General features: G+C 42.9%; 1 protein-coding gene across 3 annotated transcripts in view; it reads right to left on the reverse strand.

Moving 5' to 3' along the window:
* Nucleotides 1-1,539: 1,539 nt before the first annotated feature.
* The window catches only part of LOC119404512 (DNA-dependent metalloprotease SPRTN), a 48,137-nt gene continuing 31,950 nt past the window's right edge, over nt 1,540-17,726 (reverse strand). For 2 of the 3 annotated variants that reach the window (XM_037671040.2, XM_037671056.2), the window contains 2 exons: nt 12,495-12,744; nt 1,540-2,956 (listed from right to left, as the gene is read on the reverse strand). In XM_037671040.2, the coding sequence (XP_037526968.1) occupies nt 2,088-2,956; nt 12,495-12,744 (1,119 nt within the window). In that variant the 3' untranslated portion in view covers nt 1,540-2,087. The remainder of the gene's footprint in view (nt 2,957-12,494; nt 12,745-17,726) is intronic. The other variant, XM_037671049.2, reaches the window with a different exon arrangement.

Genomic DNA, 17,726 nt, shown 5'->3' on the forward strand with positions numbered 1-17,726 from the left:
CACACCCCTTCCATCATGGGGGCACATCCATTCTGGGAGAGTGGCCAAGAATGGGCACGTGTCAACGTCACATACCCAGTGTCCCAGGCTTTCATATAATGTGTCCACAAATAGTATATCTGGTAGGGAAATGATGAATCTTAAATTCTAGGCAAGAGGGAAAGAAAGATCTGGTTTAAAGAAGTACTTTTAAAAAGTATGCTGTATTAACTACCCGCCTGCTTCAATACATTACCGAACAGCCACGTGGCAATGCGAGAATAACCAACATGGGCAGCAGTCACGATAAACCTGCCTTTGGTGCTTGTCTCTATTCTGTTCCGTCCCCGCTCGTGCTGTGCAGCTATTTCATGAAATCACAGGATGTACACAAGACTTTGTCATGGGTCTCACTGTACAGTATACTTCCAAGGCCTCCCCTTATATCAGTCAGGTAACTTTCAATGCAGTAATTATTATGACAGTCAGACTTCTTATGACTAGTTAGTCCTATACAGTTTACTAGTAGAGGCGAAACGCTGAACTAATCTTTTCCATATAGGAAATTTGTGACAATAAACAAGATCACCTCGGGTCACAGTGGCACAACATATTCACGTACTATTTGTCATTATGTATCATGTCTGTGAATAACTGCTACATTGGTAATTTAAGGGACACTAGTGTCTATTTATGCAAAAGTATGGTAAATAAGGACTAATACTCGCTATGTGGTTTACTTTCATTAAACTCGCTACATTGAACAAGACAGAGAGATATGTCGCAACTATTCTCAAATGAGCAGCTAAAGGGCCCCAAACCATCCAGAGTTTGAAAATTAGTTGTGATGTTGCAGTTGTAAAATAGTCTACAACGAACCTGTAGAATTTTGCGAAGTGGTGCTATAATAGCGGAGTTACACGCATTTGATGATCAAAAGGCGGCCCTCACTCGTTCCACTCTTTCCTTCGCTACACTCCGTTGATAAGCTCATCTCTCCTCCTGGCCAAGTGTTTCTCCTCTCTGCGCGAGGAGGAAAAGCAGGGATCGCGCGTACCTGCAGGCAGACAAACAGGGACACAGCTCAGAGAGACAAATAGGTTCTTGTGATGTCGCCATAAGCGCCTTCTACTGGTGACCTCAAGGCCAGTGCTGGCGATACCAGAAAGGCCGGCAGTAGAGCACGAGATTGTTTTATTTTTAAATTTTGTGGAGCGGCCGCAGAGCTGCTGCATTTGGCACCGTTGATCGTGACAGCATTCTGAACTTGATGCACATGTTTACTCAAAACACTAAATACCGGAGGTGGTTAGGGGGGCCCTTTAACATAAAAACATATTAATGGATAAGCACCACATTATAATAAATACACTGTTTCCACTTAACCATACACAAAAAGTTTATACATTACACAGCCAATAACAAAAAAATACACACACATAGGATTCAATGTTTTAATTTACTTTTTGACACATACTTAACACACTTCAAAAACACGGTTTCCACTTAACCACAAAAATTTATACATTACACAACCAATAACAAAAAAGGACACACACATAAGATTTAATGTTTTAATTTGCTTTCTGACACAGAACTGGTCAACAGCAGTAGCCAGTAAATTTACCTAAAAACAACTATACTACTATTACGCAGAAAATATACAATGTGCAAGCAACACCCCATTGCTTTTTTAATGTGAAAAGTGTATCATGACTTTATGTAAGGCACATACTTAAATGACAATTTGTATCTAGTTCTTCCATTGAACTCTCACATAAAACTCATTTTTGTGACCATTCACACAATTTATTCAATTTTGACACAATTTACTTGACACAATTTATTAAAAGCAAAATTAAAAGGAAAAACCAACAGGCATAGCTCACCATGAAAAAATAAAATGTGAGAACACTACAGAAAGAGCTATTGCAGATAAACCAACCAGTTTTCTATGACTGCCACTGGCAATTTGTCTATTGTTACAAGCTTCATTAAAAGGGGTGAAGAGCCAAATATTCATGTGGCTTACATAATTGGTGAGGTAGCACTATGTGGAAGTAGGCTGTGAAACTATAATGCTTTCCTTAAAAATTTATGCAAATTGTTCAGTCATCCTGAATGAGGCACACATCTAAATGGCGATTGATATGCTGTTCCTCCATGAAGCTGCCACAGGCGGGGCATTCAACTAGCCTTGGCTCACCGTGCATGCTCGCATTCGCAGTGGCACCTGTGTTCAGTATTGTGTGCAGAGGTGATGATATGGACATGCTCTGTTCAGTCATTTTTCCAGAGCATGTTTCTTGCCCTCTTAAATTAAAGTCCTCCTTTGTTATCACGCATTCACTGTCAGACTCACTGTCAGAGCTGAGTAGTTCTCTTATGAATTTCATTCTGGCAGCACTTCTTCTTCTACTGACTTGTTTTGTAGGGGACGTTCTTTTACCTAGGAGATCTGTCAGTGTTGGCTGACTTGAACGAGACAGCTTTGGTGCTGTCAGCTTGACTTGTGTTCCATCCTTGCTCCCTAAATGGCCAGGACTTGACCCTGCAGAATCGACAGCTCTTGGTCTATCTGCCTGCAAATTATGCCTTTCCTTCAAGGGTGTTCCCAAGACACAGCTGGAAACTGGTAATGAACTTCGATCTGTTGAGGAGAGATTGCTTTTCTCTGCTATCCGAGATATGGAAGAATTCCCACCCAGCACACAGCCTCTGCCACTGAAGGCAACCACCTGGTCTGTTTTTGACTTGACCACTGGTTGAGACAGGGTGTGCACGTTGCTAGGCAGCCTTTTCATGATGCCAGGAAAGCTGGAAACACTTGGTTCTGACTGCTTAGGACGTGCACCTTGGTGAACATGTGTAGCAGGCACAGAAGTAGCAGCTGCCTTGATGTTACGCTGTGGTACAAGTAGAGTCCTGATGTCTGTGCCATCTGCCATTTTGGATTTCTTGGCTGCTGCTGCTGCTGCACAAAGAATGCAAAGACAAGTTCAAGATGCCACACAAAGTAACACTTTGTTTAGCACTTCCCTTACCATGCCACAGGAAGTAGATCAATTTGACAGCTTTTGAACATGCTGTTAAATATTTTTGTTGGAAATCAATAAGCGATGTTATGCACATATGCAATGCAGATTGAACTTTAACCTTTTAGTCACATACTGGCATATTGTGACACAAGGTAGGCTCAGAAAGTAAAAAAATTAAGTAGTATGAACTAAAACTGTTGTCATGCATTCCTGGCAGTTCTCTAAAAAAGTAACAGAAATTTACTGTCGTTTACTCAACTACACAAGTTTAAAATACATAACAGCAACAGTGAAGATATATTAGCTTCATCTTGTTTTCTTCTCCAACAAATACACTACTATAGCTACGCCTCACTCAAGCATGTGCAAGAAATGCACATCGTCAAGACTCAAGGCTAATATTAAGTACCACTTTCTTTTCTCTCCACAGAGGGATTCTTAAAAAATACATACAAAAAACGTACAACTTATTATGATAAAGGCCGCTAAATGAGTCGAGTTTGCACTCGATAGTGTACAGTCGATTTCAGGCTGACCTGTGGGAGATTGACTAGCAGCCTTAACTCTGACTTTCTGAACACTGCCTTGATATATTTTGTTACTCATTATTACAAACCACTGAAAAACACTGCATCATAATTTACAGTACTATACAAACACTGTACAAAGCATGTGAACACCAAGTGTTAGTATAATAATAACAATATCTACGAGCCAAAGCCACAATATGATTATGAGGCACGCCGTAGTGGAGGGCTCCGCAAATTTAGACTATCTGGTGTTCTTTAATGCGCACTGACATTGCACAGTACATGTGCCTATGGAATTTCACCTCCATCGAAATGTGACTGGCGTGGCTGGGATCGAACCCGTGACTTTCGAGCCAGCAGCTGAGCACCGTAATATACCACAGTGGCAGACTAGGTGTTGCTTTAAGGTGCATAACTAGGCCAACATATTCAGAGAGCCAAGCTTGTAGAGGTAGATACTGTCGTAAAATTTTGAGCAAGCCCCGCCCTTCCACTCCACACCCCAACCATGCACCGTGTGTCCATTCCCCCCCCCCCCCCCCCGTATAATGATTGCACCCGAACTTAGCGCAAGATACCCACGATGATTTTCAAGGTCCTGCAAGCAAAGGCATGGCCTTCGAGATCTGTATTCCAAGATGGTACCCAAAATGACATAGTCAGCAAAATTATTTTGTTGCTTAGAGCTGCTGCGTTTTCTCATCATCAGAGGTGCTCCCATCCCATGCTTTCTGCGGTCTGATAGGGTTGGCATTGTTTCTTGTGTTTGTGAGCCGCCATCGTAATGCAGTGTGCCACGAACGTGAGCCAAAAGGCTTCTGAGGAAGTCCACATGCACTCCGTTTTTTTTTCTGGCGGGAAAACTTTGCTGCCACCATCTTGAATATTGGCATTGTTCTGGCACCAAAATTCAATATGTTAGGATGCTTGTGGCGTCGACAACCACAGTGTAAAGAGCTGAACCTAAAGTATGGAAAAGGGGGAAAGGCACTAGCTGCAAGGAGTCAAAACAAACCTGTTTTAATATTTACAAAGATGCAGCCTTCATACACAGCATAGGTATGTGTGCCACCAAATATATATTTCTTTTTAACTTAGAAAATTTGAAAACCTTGTGAAAGGCACACACTTTGTACATATATTTCATCAATATTTTTTTAATTACATATCAGTACTTTCAATAAAAATTAGAAATTAGTTTCATAATTCCTTTTATAGATGTGCCTTTGGCCTTTCACACAAGAATATAAATCACTGTCTGAGCAATTATTTCTGCTTCACTTCCATTCAAAACACTAATAACCAGGCTACAGTTTTGTGTATCATAGTGTAGTGGCACTGCACCATGCAGTGCCAAACAGAAGACGACAGCACCACAACAGTGGTCTTTGATAAGACTAATGCATTTTGAAACAATGCGTTAAAACATACTCAAAATTGGTGCATTTCAAGCACCAAGGAAAGACTTAAAGAAATACTGAACAAAACTCTTGCCAAGATTTTCAGCCAAACTGAAAGACTGCGTGCTGAAATCGGTAGACACAACCTTCACTTCAGGCCAAAATTAGCAGAAAATAGTGAATTTAATACGTTTTTCACAAACTGCCGCACCTAGCGGCCACGCCGCGAACTAGAGCCCCTCAGGGAAGGGGCCCATCTCAGCGCCTCTGTGGAAGGGGGAGAGTGGGATGTAAAGGAGAGGTGGAGGAAGGGAAGTAGCAGGACAGGAACACGTAAACCCTGCATCCGCTGCGGGGACAAATGACGTCACGGCCGTCGATCCGCAGACACTATTGCACTGGCATGCGCTGACAGTCCACCAAAAATACAGCCAACTGTTCAAAAATATATTAAATAAACATTGTTTACTGGAACAGTCACATATGTAGCATGGTATTTCAATGTTTTCATAATTTTTTCCTATTTTTGTTCAATATCTCTTTAAAGGAGTACTGGTGCAAATTTTTTTTTAGTGATGGGCAAATATTCGAGCATTTCGAATATGCAAACAAATATTACAGTATATGAAGTCGCTTCATCACGAATTTAAAGTATTCGAAATGAACGAATAGACGTACATTTAACCGCATGTGACCAACCAGAAAAGGTGATTTCACTGCAGCGTGGAGCTGCTATGCTGTGAAACCAGCATTGTACACGTTCCTCTAAAACAGGAATGAAAGCTCGTTCCTCGTTCCCTCCCAAATTAGAAACGAGTTCCGGTTACAAGTTCGCTTAATGCGAAAGGAACGCGTTCCAGTTACATTTCGAACATTGGAACGTGTCATTACTTTTGCGTTACATTTGATTTTCGAAATTAAAACATAGTGTCGGATAATAATGAGGTGAAATAAAGTGAGCAACTTAAAGCTCACATCGAACTGTAGATACATTATACGATTTTGAACATCGCCGGCAGGTTATATGGAGATTAAAAAAACCTAAAGAAACGATCCTAGATGAATTTTTAGAGATCACCGGACATACTCCAAACATGTCTAACCGCAACTCTGGTACTCGCCTATTACAAGTGCAACACGTGTGGCACTTTTCACATCGTTTACCAAATTCGTTCACCAAATCGTTCACCTCACATGCACCAGTATAATTAAAATTCTTGGACATGAAATTGCATCAAAAGAGACAACACGTAGACATTCAATGAGTACTGATTAAATATTGCAGTATGAGAGGGAAATCATGTCCAGGATACATATTCGCAACTTAATAATATCTTTTGTTTGAACTTAGATAGAGTTGCATCTCAGTGTTGCTGTCCGACAGACAATCTTGTTTTCTCTTCAGCACTTCGTTGCCAATGCAGAAAGTTTTTTCTTGGAAATTGCAGATTTTTAATAAAAATGCTACCACAGTAAGGCTGCTGTCGTTTTCGCAAACGAACTCTACTTCGAGACGGAAATACCTTGCCGCACCTAAAGTTGCGTTGAAATGAGCAATTAAAAAAACCTCGTTAATTAGCTTTTTACCCCTTTCAGCCCTGGTGTCGTCAATTGACAGAGCACAAAATTTCTCCTAGCACCTCGGAAACAAGACTAAAACTGCTAACTCTTGGGGGAGCATTTCTTCACGATCCCTACTGTGATCAATACCACCATTGCGGCATTTTTGCGGAGTTGGGAGCTGCAAAGAAGAAGAAGCTGGACTGAAGTCATGGGTGACGCCGATGCAGGCAAGCTGAGGCCGCCAGGCGGCGTTTTTGGGACGAAGTCCTGAAGCTGTTTTAAGGACTTCCACACTGCCAAATACAACGATGGTTCAGATTTTGCGTACTCTAGTGAGTAGCAGGAATAAAGAAGCCATTTTTCTGATTTCATGACCACTGAGCCCTGATGACTTAATATGATGCCATGTCTGCAAATCCACAAATACTTACACCACTGGCACAATATTTTGTTTGTGGTCTTCTGAGGTCCTAACTATTAGGAAGGTGCGTACTAAAGAAAGTATCCGACAAAAACAAAAATTCCAGGGTTGAAAGGGTTAATTATTAATTTCGGGGCAGCTGTTGATATGGAAAAGGTGCATAGCCAGTTTTTAGCCTATTCAATGCGATGGAACGTTTGCTGATAAAACGCCGTTCCCTCTGCCGTTCCTTCGTAAACATAACGAGTTACCATTACAGTTCCACCCATCCTTAACGGAATGGTGGCATTAAAGCCCCTCCATCGCGTCTGCTGCCGCTTCTTTAAGTAGCGCCATCTATTGTTTCGTCATTGCCGCCCATATCCGGTTCCGGAGCTTCCAGAATGAAGTTCTTGAGCCACTTCCTTCAGCTTTTTCCTTCAATCTTGTTTATGCACACACAAGAAAGCAAATATTTCCTTCTCCGTTTGGCAAGTGTTTTTGTTTTGAGGTTCGTCCTAAACTGCCTGCCGCCGAGTGATTTTTCGCTCGGTGTTTCTGCTTCACGAGGGGATAGGCGGGTATGGGGTGGGTGCATCAGCCGGAAAAGCAGCAGAAACATCATGGCGGCACTTCGGCTTCCGGTGAGCGGAGAACCGGTGTAAATGGAGAGGGGAGGACGAGTTGGTGCTACTTAAAGGGGCCCTCTAACAATCTTCAACCCCCCATTTTTTACTCGTGGATTGCATAGACTGAAGTACGGACGAACTAGTGCAGCAAGAACGGCAACGATAGCGGCACGCAGTACGAAGTTATTCAATTCAGAAAATCCAAAATACAAGAAAAAAAAATGCCTGCCCTCAACTCGATTTTCGCGGGGTCACGTGACCACATTTCACTCTCTGCTGTGACGTCGGATGGCGCTCCAATGAAATGGGCTGAAAGCTCTTACGTAGGGGAAGCTCGCACACCATTGTTGCTTCTCCTTTCCAACGTATTGTTGACGTCGTTGCCATAGTAACAAACGTGGTTCCTCCTGACTTGTCAGAACTTGAGCAGGCGCTACTGCTTCGTAGCGAGGCTGGGGAGGCTTTGTCTACTGTTCCTTACAACGACATTCCATGTCATTCCCTCTTCTCATTCTGAGAAGGGAATTTGTGGAGCGGCATGGGCGGTTAAACACGGTCGCCCCTACGCGGGTTGTTGGGTGAGCAGCCCGACGAGTTACAAGTGTGCAGCGACAACAATTCAACGAAGAGGATTACTTGCACCGTTTCAACAACAATCATGAGCCTACCGCACATGCGGAAAGAGGCAGCTCGCAAACGTACAGACGCAAAAAGAAGGAAGAGGGGCAAGCGTTTCATATGGACATCCGACCGGCGCAGGCAAAAAAAAAAAAAAAAGAAAGCCAGAGCAACCAGAGGCGAAATGGCAACCGGCGCCTCTGTCGTACTTTGTGGTTGTAGTGATATTTTTTGTTGCGACGGCGGTTATTTGGAGTTCATTGAAAAAGCACAGAAAAGAAAAACGAAACACAATAGTAATCTCAACTTTGATGCAACGCCGTTATTACTTCTAACGTTACATTTATCCAATCATAGGCCAGCACCCATCTTCGTCATTTCCGCCCGCAATAGTTCTGGCAAGCGCCACTACGCGCTGATGTGGTCAGCAGCGATGTAGCGACTTCAACGCGTGATTAAAATACTAAATAATTTGATATCGGTGCTTAAACTTATGCTAAAATTATCCCCAGCCATCAGTCTACGCAACCCGCAAGTAAAAAATGGGGGGTTGAATAGTGTTGGAGGGCCCCTTTAACCTAGCCGGCAGAAAACACATGGAGGGGCTTTAGGTGGCGTTCCTCCGTTCCTCCAAAAATGAACTAGTTTCTGAAACGTCGTTCCATAAAACACTGTGTCAAACCACCTATCTAGGAAAAATCTACACTGTCGCGAAGCCACACTTCAAGGTTAACACTTTCGTGACCGTGCCTATTCCCATCGATAGTATGTTATCGATGACTTCAAGATCAAGTTTTGGCACTCTCTGAGGGGTTCTGGACAGCTAACGCTATACAAAGCATAAAATAACATGTTTTTTATCAGTTTTGTTTGCGAGTTTGTTTTTTCCACCGGGGGGAGATTTTTAAAGCTCGTTCGCAGTTGGGTAGGTGAGCGCTCGTTGTTTCAGACTTCGCGTCGACGCCGCTCGCGGGTGCTCCACAGAAACGGCGAATTTCGACGGATTCTGATTAATATGAGCGGGAATCTCTGGATGATGGTAGCACCACAGACACGGAAGACGACTTCGATTCGCCAGGCTTCAGTACGGACGGCGAAAGTGCGTCAAACCTCCCCGGAACATCAGCAGCTATCCGCCGGTAAGTTTCGTCGTCTCCTCTGGTCGTTTTATCGCTGCCGCGCGTCGATGTAAACGTATCCGGTGTGTTCTAAATATAACAGCTCTTATCTGCAAGGTGTTGACTTCATTCGGACGGGAGCATTTGGCACCGGCTGCAGAAAGAGCGCAGTTCTCCTCGCGAAGACGGCGCGGAGCGGACTTTGACCCAATGCTCCGGTGTGCTGCGCAGCGGCGTCTTCATGTTGTTTTTTACCGCAGAAGTCGTCAGAGAGACATGCAACCACACAGATAAGTATGCGTGGATGCATACTTTCGAAAAGCCAACATACAGTGAGAGGGACGGATCCATGGAGGGAGGTTACTGATGAGAAGATGAGCAAGTTCGTCTCACTCCATGTGTACATGGTAATCGTTGAAGTCCCGCGCTTGCATTGGTGTTGGGGTCGACGACACATATTTCCAGGCCTTCGTCTACCGTCAGTGATGCCATGGAAAAGGTTCAAGGCTTCTTGAGTGTTTCTGATCTGAAGAAGACGACCGTCGCATCCCACGAGAATCTTCACCATGTGTCTTCTCTATTGCAACACATGAACGATTTTTCTACGCTATCTTTTAACCCCGTCGGAACCTTTCAGTGAATGAGAAAATGGTGAAATGTGAAGGTCGGTATGGTATTCGGCAGTACATGAGCGAGAAAGAGGTCAAATGAGAGTACAATTATGGATTTTTGCAGATTTGGAACAGGCTACACTGTTCATTTCAACAAATACACAGGAAAATTGAAAAATACCAGAACTGCAAACTATGCTAGGAAAGCTGAACAGAAAAAATTTTTTTTTTCCCCCAAAACATGCGCAGCCAGCCCTTGTTTCACCGCGTCGAGAACCTGCATCGCACGGTGGCATGATAGGCACTAGTGCCTATATTCTTGTATTTATGTAAATAATCTTTGTACTTACAGAGCTTATATTTCCACTATTATTCTACGAGGGCTTTGCGTTCAAAACGTATATTTCGATTTTTTTTATTGTTTAACCTTTGCAGAGTAGCATTGATGTTTTTATGAATCTTTCTTTCTTTTTGATGCATTTTTCTTTGTTTGATAATTTTTTATTTTATTAGAAATAAAACCGTTGTTTGAAATTAACACTGTTGGAAAGACCGATTCTTCCTCTATCATTTGATACCCTACACTTTAGCATCAATTATAATTCTTCGGCGGGGAAAAATATTTCCTAGACTAGCCAAAAACAACCGATTTTTCCGCGGTCACGATAGTGTTAAATGTACATATCACCTGCACCTCGATTAATTATTTTTTTTTAAGTTTAACAGCGTGTTATGCGGGCTTATAAGAGCTAAGTATAGCAATTTTGAAATGTAACATATTTTAAAGCTTATAACTGCCATTATTCCTGCCATTATTCTGCCATTAATCCTGCCATTATTCAAATTTGCTTCCACTACAAATAAAGGAAGTGACATTCGCACACACTTAATAATAATAATAATAATAATAATAATTGTTGGGGTTTTACATCCCAAAACCAAGACCTGATAATGAGAGACGCCGTAGTGAAGGGCTCCGGAAATTTTGACCACCTGGTGTTCTTTAACGTGCACCAAAATCTAAGTACACAGGCCTTCGGCATTTCTCCTCCATCGAAATGCGGCTGCCGCGGCCGGGATTTCATCCCGCGACCTTCAGGTCAACAGTCGAGCACCATAACCGCTAGACCACCGTGGCAGGTCCGCACACACCTACGTAGTTCCAATTCTTAAAAATGTTGTGCTTAGTTGGGTCATGACAAAAATGCCCATTTTAACGCGATAGCATTAGAGAGCCCGTGTCGCAGAAATTCCGACGTCGGTGTCGGGACCGTTGGCTGTGAGCGAAAAATCGAGAAAGGAAATGGACAACTATGTCCATCTAGCGGAAAACATATAAAGCCAATGCCGCCTTTCACGGCCGGGCTAGACCGCACGCGCGCGCTCGCTTGCGGTCTAGCCCGGCCGTGCGCCTTTCCAGAGGAGGCGTTGATCAAGCAAACAGCAAACTCTAGATAATGTGCTGCAATCTGTGAGGCATTGTGAGACTCTTCATGCCCTCCGAGATGGCAAGCGCGCGGCGTATATCTTGGAGGCCATGCGACTCTTGCTTTAGATCAAAAACCTGTATGTACCATTCTCTCGCGCGTGTGTGTGTGTGTGTCTGTGTGCGTGCGTGTGTAACAATACACATTAATAAGTATGCACTTAGTGGTTGAAGTGCGCACCAGGGGCCGGATTTCGCTATTGCGTTCAACTCTTAAAGGCGAAGCTTAAGGGCCCCCAATTTTTTTCTTAATAATATGAGATATACTATTCAAACAATTCAATTCAAAATTATTCATCAAATCACTATTCACTTCAAATTCGATTCGAACCTTCAGTTTACTATTCGCCCATCCCTAATTTTTTTTTCTCTTCTTGTTTGCCTCATTAGGTAGTGGGCAACTTCATAATGATGGTGCAAGGACTCAGTTCTTTGAACATGCAACAAATTCTAAATGCATGCCAACTAAATTATGCTGCAAGGTAATGGCCAACACTTCTCACGCATCATGAAAATAGGGGGCTATGGTTATGTGATATCACCAATGTATGGGTCAATGAAGTGGCAAAAAGCTCATAGTGCCTGCCTTGCCAAAAGCTTAGATGACTAGATGATCAGAGAGAAAAGATGAGAACGGCGCTGCGTGCTCCGAAAGAAGTGACAACTATGATCTGTGTCAAATGTGGAGCAAATAGAAAGAAAAGAGCAATAAATAGCTGCTGAGCTTTTGGAAGTACAGTCATTAGGTGGCTTGCAATCACTGCACCTGACCCACTAGACTGGCTGAGCTGAGCAATAGCAGTTTGTCAAAGTTTGGATTTTTGCAATGTAGAAAGCATGTTAATTATAATACACCTTATGCCAAGGAGCCACACTGCTCTTGGTACACACACATTTTTAATAGCTTGAATGAGAGAGTGAATAACAATTTATTACATGTTCAAAGCATTATGGAAGAATACCTTTATTATGAAGTCAGCAGCTATCTAATCGAGCAAAAATAAAGGAAAAGCGATACACATTTTTTTTTTCACTACTTTTTTGCCATATCATTGAGGGACTCATCCATTCATGAATAAGTTAACAAATTATATATAGTACAGGAAGAAAACGCCTGCTAACCATTTCCGTCATGTAAAACACCATCTCTCCTCTTGCTCTTTGAAGCCTTTGGCTCGGGTTCACGTATCTTTATAAAGCTGCCACCACAGGTGCGCTGGTGGTCAGCCCACCAGAGATCTTTGTCAGATGGTGGCCGGTTCATGGCCCGCTTAACAATCCCAAAGAAGGGCCTCCGATGCTGGCAAGGGCCATTACAGCGCCACCAGTGAGTACGATAGCTTGCCACCTCACCATGAAAGTTGTGGTACACCTGGTCAGAAAGAAGCCAACACAAATTGAGTGAATACATCTCACACGGCCTTATTTTGAGTGAGATGAAAAAGTTGCAGAAAACACCAGCATTTTCGGACCATACTGTGCCCCCCCACCCTTCCTTTTTATTCACAGTATTTCCAACGTGGATTGCACAGCAGACTGCATCTGGCGGGCATGGTACTTAATTTTTTTTTATTTCTTGACCGATTTTGATGAAACTTGCTGAGTTTATGTATATTTATGTGCCGATTTCAAATATGTGATTATTTTTCTAGTATGATGAGTAGTTTTTAAAACACAAAATACTTCAAGTGCCTTTTAGGGAGCTAGAATTTTCCTAAATTGACAGAGTTATAAAGTAAATCAGTATATCGCAATAATCTGGAATCAGACTGTGTGCAGTACAACAAAAATGGATGTCCTAAACCCGTTCCAACAAAAGTTATGGTATGTCAAACATTCATTAGCGAAATCCCAGCTTGACATTGACTCACTCGTGAATGTTCAACACACCATAACTAATGTTTAATGGGTTCAGAACACCCATTTTTGTTGTACTGCACACAGTTCTGATTCCAGATTAGTGTGATATGATGATCTAGTTTAAATTTTAACTCACTCAGTTTAGGAAAAATCGCGCTCCCCAAAAGGCACATGAAATATTTTGTGTTTTAAAAACTATCCATTTTACTAGCAAAATAATTATATTTGAAATCAGCACACAAACATACATGAACTCAGCAAGTTTGATCAAAATCGGTCAAGCAATAAAAATTCGAAGAGCAGTGTCGCCCCCTGCAGAGACTGTAGCAAGATAACGGAAGTGATTGAAGTTTGCACTGCACTTAATTACAAAATTAAGCCATCCATAATGTATGACTAAAGTGGTATCCATAAGGGTATCTGTAAAATGATGTTCTGTACAGCATTGTGCCAACCCAAAGTGGAGGCAAAAAAAAAAGAAAATCTGTTGCAATGCATTATGGAAGAATCGGATGCTATTACTGTAAAATTCTGAGCAAGTGCCGCCTCCAATTTTCCTGCTAATTTCGCATTTCTGAACTATCACCTGCCCCCTCCCTCCCCGCATCTTGATATCATGCGCCGCGTCCAGGCAACAATGGTCTGCTTGGATCCAATCAAGTCCTGCTTAGCAGTCCGATCTCTAAGCACCTGCGCCTGAAATGTGCCAAAATTTGATTTTTCTTCTTTCTCGCATAAAGATTACACACCGAACTGGGCGCACAACACCCACGAGAAATTTACGTTTCCTACGAGCAAAAGCATTTGTGACAAAGAGCTGTTGCGTCGGCTCTTGATCGGAGGTGCTTCCATGCCACGCTTCCAGTGGTTTGATCACGTGGCTTTCGTGTTTCTTGTGTTTGTGAACTGTCACTGCAATGTGCCATGCCATGAACGAGAGCCAGAAGGCTTCTGAGGAAGCACACGTGCACTCATTTTCAGGGTTCATACCGGTTTCAAAGGAGAAAATTCAAGGATATTCAAGGAATTTCAAGGGCTTGTCACCCATTTTTCAAGGACTAAAAAATGGCACTCAAATGAGTATTTTTTTAACCATAACAATGTTTCGAATTTTGACTAAATTTAGTGCATGTATACATATACAGTTGAAACTTAATTTAACGAAGTCATCACCACGCTCAAATTACTTTGTTAAATTGAAAAGTTTGAAAATCTAGAAAGGGGTTTTTCAGTCCTTTTAAACTTAAAATTGTAACATAGAGACACCCAAAATCTACCATGGCATTGTTCTTGCTGCTAACCCACGCATTCTCGTGTGAAAAGTCTGTTCAGGGATGCCGAACATTGAGCTTTACATATGTGGTACGGGCGATGCAGGCCAGGTAGAGAGTCACGTGAAATATGACATGCTGCTGAAATGCAAAGACAGGGAGAACGAATGCAGTGATTATGCAAGCAGGGCGAGCAAGAAAGTTGCGAGGAGATGGTCGGTCAGTGTCATCTGTCACATAAACCATGAAATCCCAAACAGCCCCGTAATCGTAAACATCGGCATTTCGGTTTTATAATGGCTTAAAGTGGCCAAACAAACAACGCCAAGTAGGGTTTCCCAACGACAGTAGAATCTCGGTAATACGAATATTTGTATCGTCTGAAATTTCGTATCACCAAAAAACTAGCAAAAATCTGTTCCGCCGAAAGAACTCATGTATGTCGTTCTGGGACACAACTGAACGGACCAATAAAGGACGGCGCAGCTCACTGCCGTAAAAGAGCGCATGTCAAGCTTCACTTGAGGCCAACTGAAAACTCGGTGCCCAAGTCCGGCTCCATCATAGTCATAAACGAAGATCGATAGGAACGCCGAAATGCTTCGTGCCTTTTTTACGACTTTGTTACCTTCAATCTACCGCGTACCTTCAGAGCTCGTAGTCGCTATCGATGATCACGTCGATAGTGACCGCAGTTTCGTGCACGGCGGTTGCGGCAAACGGTAGTTCCGTTTTCAATACGCGTACACTGGCCGCGCATGTGCCTTCAAAACTACCTTGTTTGTTGCTATCTATGATCGCATCTGCCGCGGTTTTGTCTGCAGCGTTTGCGGAAAGAAGCATCGCTTTGACTGGGTGAGAGTTGGACGTGCATGCACTTTCGGAGTTCCTTTAGTTTCGTCATCGCCATGCATAATCGTGTCAAGATTGACTGTGGTTTGGTACACAGCGGTTGTGGCGAACGATAACCACAGTTCTGACAATGTGTGCGCTGGCCGCACGTGTACTTCCGAAGCTTCCAGCACGCTGCTCTCAGCTGTCGCTTGACGGTTTGGGTACCAAAGTTCGTATCACCCGCCGCGACACGGAAAAGTATTTGGAACATCCGAATTTTGGCCCATCGGACACAGTGGAATTCGGCTAGGGCATTTTACGAATTCGTATCAGCCGGTTTCGGATCACCGAGATTCTACTGCACATTTACATCAACGCCTCCTAAATTGTTTTACATAATGCTATACGCAATGGGTTCGCAAAAATCCTGGATCGGACTGGGTTGGATATTAGTTAATGTGGCCAGATCACGCACAGAAATTCCGATTTCCGGGAGATTTTCCTGCCGACCGTACAAATGTAAGAAATGGATGAAATCTGGGAGACTTGGCAGGTATGCAGATGTTTTAACGCAACAGCATTAGTGTCCGTGCTTGAAGAAAAAAGCCATCTGTGTAAAAAATAGAAAGAAATAAGTGCTTCTTTTTTAGCAATTTATATCAGAAAAACTTCGTTAAATCGGTTTTGGTTCCAAGTTAGTTTCGTTAATTCGGATTGACAATAACGATGTACCTTATGAGTACCTGCCGGGGAATGCAAATTTCTTCCTTAGATTGGAAACTATGTAAAATCAGGTTTTGTTAGATCAAATTTTAACTAGTATTATACAGTAGAAAAGTCTAGCCATGATGCCACCTTAAGTAGTTCCGAACACACAACATATGTTCAGGACAGATGCTGAGACTTCTCTAGCATTAGCAAGGCTTGACGTTACAGTGTACTAACCACATGCACCGATCACTTGACAGATAAAAAAGCAGCATAAATGCAGGAGACGAGTGAAATCGTAAGGAGATAAGTAGAGAGAGAGAGAGAGAGAGAAAAGATGCACTGATGAGTGAGGAGTGAAATGAACGATAGGACAAGGCACAAACAAACAGCATACATGCAAACTCACGGTGTATTGTTTCTGAAATGGAAAGTTTGCTGTGTCAGTACTAAAGCGGTATTCACATGAGGGAGAGATCCGCGGGGGATAAAGGCAGAGATAAGTGATGTCAGCTGACGAGGAGAATTCCCCTGAAAAGTCCCTTGCTCACACAGATGAGGCGAACGGAGAGGGAGACCAGACTACTCTGGTGGCTTGTACAAGGCTATTGAGATGTGCGCTGCTACCTTTCGCAGAATGCATGTAAAAAAATAACGATGCTGAGTATTTCACATGCTTTTGTTGTTGCAAGCCCGGACTGAAAAAAAGTGCCATCTTCGTGAGATCATTGAAGACAGCCTTTTGGATCAGCCAACTTTGGTTCCAATCTGTGAGACTTTGGTCATGTAGTCAAGTAATAGAAATTGAAATGAAGCGTCTTTCAATGTTGGTCAGCTTTGTGTTAACGAAGAAGTGCAGTTATCATAGTTTTTTTTTTTCTTCACGAGAACGGAAGAGACGTTGCATCATGATGCTTGACAGAAATATCTAAAATTACGTATAATGAGCCGGAGCCTTCTGCATGAGAACTATGTAGTGTGCGAGAGCAAGCGACGCCCCACCAAACATCTAGAAAGTTTGTTTGAACATACTTTTTACTGCTTTTCATCATTAATGTACTACTACTACAGAGATACTTTATGCTTCTTTCTTCGTTACATCGTTATTTCAATAAAACTGGCGACGTCGGGTTAAACGGGCTCAAGAAAATTGGCAACATCAAAATGCTCATAAAAATCACCCCATTCGAAAAAAAAATGTTAATATCAGTGACCAGTATACGGGCCATAGTGGAGGTAGCACTTTGCCATTTGGTTGAAAATCAGCTCACACACAGCACTCAATTTTAGCAGGCCTCGGACACATGTTCTCAAATGATCGAAAAAAAAAAAAAGCGGCATCTTCGCCAAGTTCGGCCATCGCGGCTGCCATGGCTGCGGCCAACAAACCCGCAAAGCGATTGCAAAACGGTTGCTGCAGTAGGAGCAACTGTGCAAAACACCTGCCCGAAAATCCGTTTTCTCCCCCACTGCGGGGGATTGTTTGTCCTGTCGGGGAAAAGGTCCCCGTCTCCTCTGAGGAAGCACGGAGGGGCCGTGGCCACTCACTAATCTGTGACGTCGCTGTCACGTGATCCGCAATCCCCCAGTGTCCCCCGCAGATTTCTCCCTCATGTGAATACCCCTTAAAGGCCAACTGCAACGAAATTTGACTTGGACAGAACTCGCTTGGAATGCGTTG

This window comes from Rhipicephalus sanguineus, chromosome 1 (genome assembly GCF_013339695.2).
Source record: "Rhipicephalus sanguineus isolate Rsan-2018 chromosome 1, BIME_Rsan_1.4, whole genome shotgun sequence".
Classification (NCBI taxonomy): Eukaryota; Metazoa; Arthropoda; class Arachnida; order Ixodida; family Ixodidae; genus Rhipicephalus; species Rhipicephalus sanguineus.